This window comes from Lonchura striata, chromosome 2 (assembly GCF_050655825.1).
Source record: "Lonchura striata isolate lonStrDom1 chromosome 2, ASM5065582v1, whole genome shotgun sequence".
NCBI classification, from domain to species: domain Eukaryota; kingdom Metazoa; phylum Chordata; class Aves; order Passeriformes; family Estrildidae; genus Lonchura; species Lonchura striata.
Window position 1 is genome coordinate 25,778,403 of NC_140704.1, and position 13,437 is coordinate 25,791,839.

Consider the following 13,437-nt stretch of genomic DNA (forward strand, 5'->3'; position numbering starts at 1 on the left):
ATTAATTAAATGAAGATTTGTCCTTCCATTGAAAGAGATGAAAGACAAAAGCAGCTTTTCAGAGGCTCAGATGGTTATTCATCCTGTCTAGAAGCAGTAAAAGGAGGTTAAACCAAAGTTTCTCTAGAAATACACATTCATGACCTATCCAGGGCAGACTCTTTATTTCTGATCTTAAGTAAATGCGAAGATAGCTCTACTCTTCACCATGTGGAAAGCAGAACACCTTTCTGTTGATAATTCAAAAGACAGTATTAGTCCAGTTACAAAGCTCAAAATTGTTTATAAGGATTGCTACACACACCCTGCTGCATGTACTTAGATTTAAAAAGCATGTCCATATGGGCCCATAATGTTATAAAACACAGCTGTTATACATACACAGAAAATTCTTCATAGCTTCTGGCTTCCAGATAGTTTTTTCCTTTATTTAATAGGGTAACACAAATATTTTTTACAGATCAACTGCTGTATGCATTTTAAACACAGCTAGAAGCAAATATATTTCCTGATACATAAATGCTTCACCAAAATTCACATTGCATACATAATTCACATAACAGCTGTGCCCGATGCAGATATCAAAACCAGTTCTAGAGAATGTCAATGAGATCAGGAGCAGCTACCACATGTATCAAACCTAACTATGAGGTACACGTACATGGTTAGCCAGTACTACTTTTCAGTCAAGAGCTCTCACTGTCCCTCTAAATCATCTTTTTTTAATGCTTGTATTGGTGCTCACAAATGGCTCTGAAGGGCTCATATTGCTCATAATGGACAGAGAAATACAAAAGTGTTTCCAAGTTTATCCAGCCTTCACCTAAGGTGCACCGGTACAGCAGGACTGATCACTGCCTATTGCTGCTGTGCTGGATAGGGATTGATGGATTTCTGCAGTCAAAGAAACAGCGACACACTGCACACCTAAGCCAGCCTTCTCTTCCTTGAGGGCTCCTGGCTCCCATGAGTTGGGAATTCACCAGGAGTTAGGTAATGAGACACAGCTCCTCGAAGACACAGTGTATGACAAGTCATGTTCATGGATGGTTTTCCCTGTCCAGATTCTAGATCTGACTGAACTCCTGTTGAGATGACAGCTTCTGCTTGCACATGGGTGTATGGTGGTCTTGCCCCGTGCTAGGGAAAGGTATCCAAGGCACTCCTCCATTCACATCTCCACTGGAGCACTGCTTTCACAGCCTTGCCCTATGAGTACCTCTTGGTCCACTAGCCCCAACTTGGGGAATGAAATGCTCTGCTTGCCGCCAGGGCTAGCTTTCCCTGACCTGCTAACCAGTAACCTCTTGCCTCTGTAGGCAGATCTTCCTCTCTCCCCAGTTTCTTACAGCAGCAGCAATTCAGACAGTATTAGATTCAGTATTCAGACTGAAAAACAGTGGATGTATCAAATTCCATACCTGATCCACTAGGGGGATTTCCTGTAAATAGGAAATACTTCTAAGGTGATGGGATGCACAAGGCAATTTATTTTGCACTGTTACAGGAACTCACAGTGCCTATTTAATCTAATTTCCTTTAAGTCACTTTTTAGCAGGATTGTGCTTCTCAGGGCCCTCATTTAGGTATGAATGCAAAGGGCTTTTAAACACAATGAAACATTGTGCCAGTTTGTTTCAAGGCTTGCTGTTCAGCACTGGGATAGTCACTCCTCCTCACTTGGGTCATCACACAGGTTAACCCTCCTGCAGGTCTGCAGAGCACATACATATGAACCAAAATCAGGATATGCTGCGTACCAGTGGTCCTTCACTAGCAATAAATGTCAGACCCAACGAAACAGTAGATTTCTTGCTGCCATTTGTTACTGCCCAACACTGGTATGCTGGTGTTCAGGCAAAGAAAACTGAATGGGACCTACTGTTCTAAGTAAACTCATACCATACAGCTGACATTTCTCACAAGCTCACATGTGAGTTTCATCCTTTAAAACATCAACCGCAGAACTAAATCCTCCTTCGTCTACTTGTGCAACAAGTATCAATCAACATTAGAAAGGTTTATTGTAGATTCCATAACAGTACACTTAGTAAACCCCAAGAAGTGTGCTGTATTCATTAAAAAAATATTTATGGCTTTGACAGTTTAATTCATGTACATAATACATTCAAACCTGAACACCAGTATTACCAAAATGAACTGAGTGCAGATCTGAGAATGTCTAGACTGTGGTTTTGAAAGGGAACCAAGCATAAAAAAAAAAATCTGTGAATTTAGCTATCAACATAAAGTAACTTGAAAACTAACTCATTTTTGGCATTCCATTCTTACCATATGCAGACCAAGATCTCTCTCTTTATATTAAAAAAATACTTGGAGTGATATTGGTAGCTAAAATGCAGGAGTAGAGTAGCTTTAATCTGATGAAGAGTAGCCAAAAAGAATGAAGTTTGATGTGTGAAGAAATAGAAGTGCAAAATAGACAGACAGAAGTCAACAAGCATTAGTGTGTGGAGGAAACTGGCACTACCAGGGTAAGACAGTTGCAAAAGTTGCTCAGAAATAAGCTGTTCCTAAGAATTATATAAAAATAATTATAATTTTAAAAAGCAATTGTTAAGGGAAGAAAATAGAAATGGCCAGACCAGTCGTACCTACACAAGCCATGGAATACTACAAAAACAACAGCAGCTGAGTTTGATCCACCATATCATTACAGTTTTGTTTTCACACCTAAAGACATTTCATAATCAGGACACATACTTTTCAACATCCCTAAATTCCACAGCCTTGCATTAGAAACATGCCTTTGTTTGATGGTGTATCAATGAACTGTGTTCTTCCACTGGAAAGCTTCCATAATGAAACTGAGTTCTCTACTCTAGTAAAATATGCTTTAGATATTTATTCATAGCAATGCCAACATTCAGACATGCATCTATCTGTGTGTATCTAAAGATACATATAGAGAGATGGGGTGGGAGTAGAGAGATAGAGAGAGAGAGAGGGAGAGAGAGAGAGGGATGGGAGGAGGGAGAGGGGGAGAAAGCGACATGTAAAGGTGTAAATGTGCACACTGAATATATTTTGGGTAACCCTTATCTTCACACAGGAACAGAAAATTATTGTGTCTTTTTCATATTTTCTAATGTATCATCAGATGCACTTGGTTGCTGAAATATTTTTGTCCAGAATGGCAATTGTACTTTTATGATTAACCTCACATACCCATAGAATTAACAAAGATATATCCCAGGTATTAGATTCTGGAAACACAGCAGAAATTGTTATTAAAGGCAGATAGGAAAATTTTCCTATACCATAAAGTGATACAAAGATGGCAAGAATTTTTTTTGTTTTCACAAGAATAGAGCAAAGAGCCCATGGAGATTCAGCAAACAGGAAGAAGAGAAAAGAAAATAAGGAATTTCTTATGTCCTCACCTTAAAATATGTATTAGCTTTGTGATTACTGATAACAATTTATACAGAACCAAATTGCAAATAGATCAGAAACAAAGGTCTAGACAGTCATGACTCTTAACCATGTATACATCTCTGTCTAAGAAAGTCTGGAAAGAAGATAAGTCAGAAACCATAAAAGGGAGTTATATGATAAAGGAAAAGAAAGAACATAATAAAGTGCATTTTTATGCTTTGAAATACCTCAGTGAAAAAAGAAAAAAAGAAGAGCTCTCTCCAGAATAAAACCAGAAATTATGGAACCCAAATATAAAAATGGAAGACATTGAAGATGTAATCAAAACAAGTTGTGAACAAAATAAATACCGAAGGAATCTGTGCTTTTCTGGTAAAGCTTGTACAAAATAATTCCACAATGGACCAAAGAAAGATTCTCCTCTGAATCATTTTTCAAACAACATACATTTTCATAAATTTGTTTGTTTGGTTGGTTGGTTGGGTTTTTTTGTTTCAGAATGTCACTGTGTTCCAGTGACATTATGAAAAAAAAAATGAAAATGAAGGCCAGTGAATTCTCTGATGTTTTTAGTATCTACAGCCAAAATCACGGTATGAAGAGGCACCTTTTCTGACCAAACTAAAACATTGCCCCTTTTACTCAATCACTGGTGGTTGACCATTAAGAGTTGGAGACCAGAGCACAATACTCTTGATCCAGGGAAATATTCAATCATATGCTCAATTTTAAGCAGACTGATTTAAGGAAACGTGGGTAGTTCTCCACTAGAGCCTCCAGTTTTAATAAATTTTTCCATGCATATATGATAAGGCAACTCAGAATATGTTGTCAAGTTTGTGCTTCTCCTTTTAAGGAGCGAACTTGTGGCTGGAACTGGGTGACTAAGAACCCAATTAAGAGTATGTGGGAGACTGCCTAATTTCATTTATATTCCTATGTGTGTTTAACTTTCTTTGCCACTGTAGGTCACTGTTACTGCCTTTTACAAGTGCAATCCAGAGAAAACTATGGATCTAAGTAAACCAATGTGGCAGAGATAAGCCTTTTGTCTCCAGGTTAAATATATTTTTAATTACAAGAACAATAGGAGAGCAATTGGATGCAAACAATAGTGAAGATACAGCAAATAAAGTAAATATTGCATATCTTATGAATACAAAAATTAAGTGTGAAATGAGTATTTGCAGTTTACTGATTTGGTGGCAAAGACAAAAAGAAGACAATGAATCTCTTTAAGAAACAGTTTGAGAAGAAACTGAACAGATATCACATTAACCTGGATTACCTTGTCTCCTTGTATGCTGGTGCCAGGGGGGCCAGGTAGACCAGGCAAGCCTTTACGTCCCGTAATACCCTATAAGAGTCAGTAAAGCAAAAAAAGAATTATTAAGAGGTAAACTCCTGGTGACACTAAGAAAATAATCCCCAAGTCACTGCAAGCAAAAGAAGAAAAACCAGGTCAAAGATTCTAGGTCTGATTCTTCTTTGGTTTATGGGTTCTCACTGTGGGTCTTAGTAATTATCCTTGGCAAGTTGTCAGGAAAACAAAGGAACATTTAATTTGAAAATAATCAAAGAATAAAATTTACTCATGGTACAGAGTGATATTTTTCTCATTTTTACTATGTAGAAGACAACAGGAACCATGTTTACAGAACAGTTTCATGCAATCACAAAAGAGAGGTGCAAGAGCAGGGACACAAAGGACCAGAGCTATAAAACCTAGTGTAAGTAAATCTGCCAGGTATTTTAGCTAGCACTTTGGCACTATGGGCATATGCCAAGCCCCTGAGGTGCCACAGTTTCTAGGAGCACCAGTCATTCAGAATATCCTAAGTGGAAAGGAATGAGAGAAAAGCCAAAGCAGCATGTGCTGATTTGTATCAATTCAGTCAAAGTAAGGTAAAGCCCTTGTGTTTGCAGGCAGGCTAATCTAACATTTATTTCAAAGTGACCAAGTGAAGTATATCTTTCTGATTACATCAAAATGAAATGATTGATTTTCCTTTTTTAAAATTTTATTTTTAATTGAAAAAGTTTTCTAAATTTGATCAAGCTTCATAAAAGTTCCTGTCAAACTCAGGTTGGAATTTTGATTACTGTCTTATAATAAATAATCACTGTGCTTCAGTAGAGTAAGTGGAAATCATTCTGTGGTATGTATATTACCCAGATTTTGTATATGTTGAATATTTAGGCAGAAGTAGAAGAAAATATAAATTTATAGTTATAAATATTTAACTTCTAGATGTTAGTGATATTTGAAAAATCATTATTATAGTCTCTGAGACAAAAAGTTTGTCACAAATTTTCACAAAATCTCTTGTAAAAAATACTCTTCAGATACATACACACCCCCCCCCCCCCACACACACATATACATACACACACACACACACACACACACACACATATACATACATACAACAAAGCCTTCTTTTTGCCCAGCTGAACAATTCCAGTTCTCTCAGCCTTTCCTCATAGGAGAGGGACTACATACACGTCCTCACTCTTGAAAACAAAATATTGTTTCCCCATACAGAACACATTTTTCCTTCTCAAAGGCTTTGTGGAAAGATCACATAATTGTCACAGAGTTGTAGGATTTTGACACTCAGACTAAACTTACTATTTTCAAACAGGCTGTGTCAGTATGATTTACCAAAGTACTGAAATTGTTGCAGGTTTCAGAAAGCAAGGTAAAATCAGATCCATCCTGAAAAAGTACTCATGCCCTGTCATTTATTGTATATCTGGGGTTGGGAATAGCAATGTTTCTTCATTCAGATACTAGTTTATACGAAATGGCACTGGAGGGTTCTGTTACTCTGCTATTATGCAAAAAGTTACAAAGGTGTATCTAAACTAACACAAAATGGGGAAATATACACAATGTTTCTCCTCATTGCCTGTGTAAAAATAATTGATGGATAAACCTGTAAAAAAGAAATCCAGGCAAGTACTGAATTTCATTTCTTATTAGTATGTCTTTTTAAAATTATAAATCACTTTAGTGAAGGGAGAAAAAATTGCCCAGATGTTGCATACTGGTTGCTTATAGAATTAACTTTTTGTTTTAATATTCCTTTCCTAATGGTTTTAATAACAAAATCCATTGGATTTAATTTGACTGAGCAAAAGTTGCAAACATAAAATTCACATTTAATACATTTTTCAGCACAAAATAATATCTTGGAAACAGGATAGATACAAACAGAAGAAATGCATCATTTAGCTAATTTACCACCCTGATTGCTCTGTTCAATCTCCAGATGTAGTCTCATAAAGTTAAGCTTCAAATGCAACTTTCATCCCGTTCAGTTGGTAGAAGTGTATGGTTACTGACCATGTTTACATGCTTGACTTCTCCTGAACCTGCACCAATGTAAATCAATAACTGATGAAGATTGTTTGGCCTCAGAGATCAGGGTCTGCCTGCCAGCATCATGGAAGAGCACAAAAAACTTCAACACTACATCATACCAACCTTGGGACCCATGTGTCCCCATCCTGGAGGCCCTGGTGGCCCAGGGTCGCCTTTAATTCCACGGTCTCCCTGAAAATAGCCACAGAAATGTCAGTCATCACCTAGTAAATGTAACACCTTCCATCCATTTGCAAAGCAGTCAAACTACTGAGTTTAAAAAACAAGTCAAACAAATGCTACATAAATAAACAGCTGCTTTATACATAACTATTAAAAAAACAAACAAACAAACAAACCCAAAATACATGCATCCACATCATTTAAGCTCTAGGTGAAGAATATTACTTCCCTAGCAAACAGCCATGTGATCAAAATCATCAACAGAGTTAAGACTCTCCTTTGCAGGCTTATCAGCTACAAAAAAAACCCAATAAACAAACAAACCAATACCCCCACCCCCTACCCCCCCACCCCCCCCCCCAAAAAAAAAAAAAAAAGCAAACTTATTTGGAAACATCACCATTTTCCTATTACATTTTGCAAGGCCTTACCAGGATGGAAGGCTGGACAGGGAGCTTACTAGTGGAACCATGATCATGGTGCTCTTAACTGATACTGTGCTTGTTCTGACACTAGAGACATTTAATTTCCAGAACTGCCAAATTTAGGCATTTATGTAAACTAAATGAATTTTAATAGTATCCATATAGATGAATAAAAAGAACAGCACCCTGTTTTTTTAAAAAAAAGTCCTAATGTACATACATTTAGCTTGATTTCTGAAGGAAATGAGGCTTAAGTGATATACTCTGCCTGTGATTCTTCTTGTCTGTGTTTATTCTCTTTTTTTTTTAATTACAGTACATTTTGAACTCATCAGTTGATTTCAGCCAAATTAATCAGAAATGTATAGTCCTTGACCATATTTTCAACAGTTTTGGTGATAGTTGGAGGTTGCATAATGGAGACAACTTTTTGACATGGTCAATTTATGCTTTTACTGTAAAACAAAGAAAATCCATCCCTCAACCATCAGGCAGAGAAAAGGCAGCAGCCATCTGGTGAGGGGAAAATGAGGGTAACAGTGCCTGGTGCTGCTCTTTGTGCTGCAGTCAAACCCAGCTAAGGAGATGGGGGGGAGTCGTGACATCAGTGATAGGGCGAATGCACAGGGACAGATGAGGCAGTTTTGTTTTCCTCAGACCATGATTGTACAAGTGAGGGAAGCACATATTAAACACATGGTTACTAGAAAAGTCCCATCCATTCCTTGAAAAGAAAAAAGTTATCTATAACTAATGAGTTAGAGATGTAGAATATTCTGATTTGTGTTTAGCTTGATATTTCCTAAACCTATTCCTCTGCAGGCAAGTGCAAATGCACTGAGAAGCTGTTGATCATGCAATATATTAAAAACAAAGCAGAAGAAATTTTATTTCTTGACGGAATTAAAAAGCAATCATTATACAAACTCTTAATTGTACTTGTTTTTGCACTTGGAAAAGCTGTAGAAAGAGTTGTGCCTGCAGAGGGAGCATTCAGTCTAGGACAGAAGTGCAAGTATAAATCACAAATCACAGATGTCACTTGAGTTGTGGTAGGTGAAAGGAAACAACATATCAAAGAGATTAAAAAGGAAAAAACAAACAGAATCTTCTGCTGATTTTCTTTACATTCTGGGAAGAATGTGTGCAGTCATTATAGTGACTGCTTTTAAGTGCAATTCCCAAGGTTCAGTCTATAGTGATGCAAACATACTAGGGCCCAAACTGTGCTCAGGTATGAGGGATTTGGAGAGGTGGGAACTCTGATCACAAAGGCTAAGGATCAGACTAAGTTTATAATGCTCTCCTTCCTGTTGTAACATCTAGTCTTTAAATTTCTTTTCTGTTTCATCCAAAGCACCAGAGACTGGCCAGTTTGAGTCAGGACATAGTCACAGTATATGGATGCTCTTAGCTTTTAATCGCTGCATCAGGATGACTGGGTAAAACTAAATTTTACCATGTTCTAAGTTACCCGTGTTCCGTTTGGAGAAAATTTTTCCCTCAGATGACCTAAGGCTCTTTTATCCGACCTTCCTTGCCAATGCAAAGAGACAAGACATTGGCAATGTATCTACCTTCCTATATAGTACCTTCTATTATCAAAGGAATATTTATTTGTTCTCAGTGCACCCAAAATCCCAATATAATTTTAATTTTTAGGCCAACTCTTCATGAGCAGAAGTTGTGCAGAGCAGCCAAAGCTTTCCCTGTCCCAGCCTTCCTCTGAAATCTGCCAGAGATGTCAGAGCTAACAGATTCAGATATTGCATTAAAAGGTACTTTTGCATTAAAAGGTCCACAGCCTGGAATACTGTGGCCTGTGAAACAGCCTGTGAGCTGCTGTAGTGAAAATTTAATGGGAGGTTACCAAACATAAACGATTCCTTATGGTCCAATACCCAGTCCACCTAAAACCTGCTCTTAGACTAGCCCTGACCATAAACAGCCTAAGGGTGACCTGAAGTCATCTGCCTCTTCCTCCCACGGGTAACACAGTCTTCCACAGGGCTGTTGCAGGTGAAGGATTGAATTTTAGCCTCACATGCTTAGTTAATACCAGATGTCTCATTGAAAAGCTCTTTTGTAGAGCTTTATAGTAATCATCACAGTTTCTGTATTTCTTGATTTAAAGAAAAAGTCTTTTATTTTGCTTTATGAGTTGTGAAGTGGAGCAGTTCTTTTTCCCAAGATGTCATACTAAACTGTCCTTCAGGGAATTAATTTCAAAAACCATTAATACTGTTCTTTGACGAGGTCTAATTTATTTCCTGTAGTGTGCTTGTAGACAAGCTTGACACCATCAGTAAAACAGTGAACTAAGAAATAAGCAACTTATTGACTCAGCTCTTTATTTCTTGCACTGAAGCAAGAAATAAAGAGCTGAGTCAAGACACCATAAAATGTAGGATTCCAATGTCTATTCTGTTTCTTTTATTCAAGAAAAAAACTATTAAATGCCTTAACGATCAACTGAAAAGTAAATATTGCATTTCCCAATATATATACCTCATTTTCTGTGAAGGATGTGTATTTGATACTGAAACATACAGCAGACACTGCAATACTCTCTTTAGTGACAGTTAATTGATATAACAGTATTTGTAAGAACAACATATTATTTAAAAAAGGTATTACATCTCTACTTTCCATATTTTAGTTCAAATACACAAGCCCCAAGCTGCAAAAATTGTTTATATTGCAACTGGATCCACCACAAATGTTCATCCACAAGGGACTTCGCTAAGGATTTTGACAATCTTTCTGCTATCCTGTTACTTGCTTTATTTCTAGTGTTGGGCTCTTGCTCTTCAATGTCTGTAACTCACCTCCTAGTTGGCAAAAGTGCTTTTAAATCAAATTTTTATTATATTCTGATGTTATGTGCTTCTGTTTTAATGCTGCAGAACATAGGGTTCTGCCAAGACTGAATGCATCCCACATGTTCCAGTTTTGTTTTCATGTGAATTTGACCTCTGATACATAAAATTCCTGTCGAGCAGTGTGCACATATGTGAGCCATTTCTGAAAGCAGAGAGAACAGAGCTTTGATTCAGATGAGTGGAACATTCCTATATAATGATCCTCAAAGGAATTTCAAATTAACTAGTGTGTAAATTTATGAGCCTCTTTTATCAAATAAATGTTCATTTTTTATATGCAGAGATTGTTACTGCTCTTACCTTTTTTTTTTTTTTTTTTTTGGTGGGTTGTATAACAGGTAGCCAATGCATTTACATTTCATTTGAAAAAACCAGAATTTTCCTATTTTATGAACTAAGTTCTAGGAGAATTGTTGAAATTCAAGTGAATTCTTTTTCCTTGTGGCACCTTTGCTACCAAGATGTTATGCAAAGATTAAAAAATCAGAATGTAATATGGGCAAAATATCAGGAAATGAGAAGAGATGTCTATGTATTTAATTTCTTTCTTCCAGTGCACTCTTTACTATGTCTGTTGTGGATAAAGAGAAGTAAATCAGACATGTTATATCTTGTTGGATAATGCTTGCTTTCGTGCACCACTCATATGCTGCAAAAGCTACAGCTGCTCACTCTGCATAGAACAACAAACATTTCATTCAACATGACTAACACACCAATCCAAGGGCAACATCAAAAAGAAGCCTACCTATTTTAAAGTAAAAAATACAAATCAAAATTTTTACCTGATGTTTTTTATCTCTTGAATTTTTTATTATCCTGACAGAGTGTTAGATAAGCATTACTCTGAGCAGGCAGGTTTGATGGGCAGTATCACACTGTTACACAAATAAAACATGTAGATCCATTGAAAATTTTCATACAAAATTTGATGTAAGCATGATTTTTCCTAATTGTGTTGTGTTACTTGCAAAGACAGCTACTCTGCAGGGTTCTGTTTTTCGATAACTTGGACCTTAGATTCAAACTACGTAATTCTAACAATTTTTGTGACAACGGAGATGACTTGATGGAAATAAGATACTTTTAATTTACATGGCAACCCTGATCTGACCTAGAATTGTCAGAAAACACAAGAATAGTGAGAACTATTTATCAGTTTGGTTTTGCCTAAGATAAGGATAAGAAAATCTATTACTAGACATGCAGTTGTACTATTAGTAATATTAAATATAATGAAATTATTAGTACCTCACATCCTGGTCTCAGCTATTTCACCTTGACTTAGTCAAATCTGAGTTACAGTACCACAGGCCTTTCTCCAAATTTATTATTAATTTATAACTTCCACTAACACAACACAGATCATATTCCCTCACAAAAAGATGCTACCAATAAATTCCCTTTACTAGCACCATGAATAGAATTCACTCCACACATCTTGAGGAATGGTGATACTTTTTATGCCGTTCATGGCTGGAGAAGGGACTAACAAATAAGGATTTTATGTCTTTACAAAGGAATAAGAACAACTCTCTTCAACTGGCAATGATTAACATTACTTAGAGTCAAGTTTATCAAGTTTGAATGTCAACCTGGAAGTACCACAGTAACCCTTAAACCACTGAAGATCACCCAGATGTTATGAACAACACCAGCCAGATCCAGACACCTCATAAACACCTCTAGGAATGGTGACTCCATCACCTCCCTGGGCAAACTATTCCACTGCTTGACCACCCTACCACTGAAAAACTTTTTTCTAATATCTAATCTGAATATCCCTGTCTCAGCTTCAGGCCATATAACAGCTAATCTATGGTTTGATTAAATATATATGCTGTTTTATCACAAGACTTACAGTGATTTAAGAATAAATGTGATAAAAAGACTAGATGCCATGTTCACCACTGCAAAAAGTGGGCATATTTACTTTTACTTTATACCTTTTACCCCTTCATCCTCAATACATTTAATGATTCCATATTGTACTTCCATCATTCATGATCTGGGTTGAAACTTTTCTGATAATTATGCAGCTGAAGGGTTTCTTGCTCCAGCATTTACCTGAATTCATGGTTGTAAGAACAGAATGGACTTGTGGCCCACTTTTGAATCTCTGATATAAAATAGGCACCATAATTTTTCTAAGTATGTTTCTGCTTAGCTGTATATTTGTGATACTTTTCAGAAACACAGCCACAAACACTGATTTTAAAATTTCCAGTTGTGAGAAATTTCATTGCAACTATTCTAGTGGTTTCCTTTCATTAAAAAAAAAAAATGGAAATTATTTATTTCCATTTTGGATTTAACTGAAATTTATTACTCCCCTCTATTCCCACTGAAGTTGTGATAGATACTTCTGGACTTCATAATCCTTCAACTATGGCATCATAGTGGGAGATCATCATTTCTGATAATGTGACTTTCCAATTCCTTTTCATTAGGAAACACTACTTTCCAGAATTATGCATTTAGGAAGCAAGGAACAATTCAGATGTAACAATACCCCTAGAAATCCTGAAGTCATAAGTTAAATCTTTATCAATATCTGCCTTGATAATTTCATACAAGATTCTAGCATTTTAATTCTTCTGTAGTATCAAGAAACACATCTTATAAGACTACATTATAGCAAGTCTGATATTTCTATTTGGAAAGATACAGTCTCATACAGAAAAATCTAATTAGTTTAGCCATATGCATTTTTTGTAAATTTATATTGAATAACATAATTGAAATCACTTTTAGATCTTGCATTACTTGATCTGAAATGCCTTGTATTGATAGGCATTAATTAAAAAAAGAAGTGTAAAACCAGGTTTCCCAGATCCCAATGCCATTGGGACCATCTTGTGGTAATTCTAAAGTCAAGTCATTCTAAGAATGAATGTCCTTCAATTTTTCCTTTATTGTGGATGTTTTTGAGAGGTTATTGCAGTTTATTTTAAATGTAAATTCTCCTGTTCAGAGAACTGAAGTTGTAAGTTCCTTCTATTTGGGAAAAAACTTGTTTGGGCAATAGTTATTTTGCTTCCTTCAGCAAAAGGCTGCCTGTTTCTTATTTCACATATACAATGAGGAAATCATTAATAAAACTACTCTGGGATATTGTAAAGCAATTTGTTGCATGATTCTAGTCTTAAGTCTCTTTTTCCAACTTTTAATAACATAACAA

At 36.3% G+C, this 13,437-nt stretch overlaps 1 protein-coding gene across 1 annotated transcript in view; it reads right to left on the reverse strand.

Moving 5' to 3' along the window:
• Nucleotides 1-13,437, reverse strand: part of COL28A1 (collagen type XXVIII alpha 1 chain) — a 65,989-nt gene that overhangs the window by 9,411 nt on the left and 43,141 nt on the right. The window contains exons 26-27 of the mRNA XM_085567222.1: nucleotides 6,890-6,958; nucleotides 4,688-4,756 (exon numbers count right to left, since the gene is read on the reverse strand). Of these exons, the coding sequence (XP_085423348.1) occupies nucleotides 4,688-4,756; nucleotides 6,890-6,958 (138 nt within the window). The remainder of the gene's footprint in view (nucleotides 1-4,687; nucleotides 4,757-6,889; nucleotides 6,959-13,437) is intronic.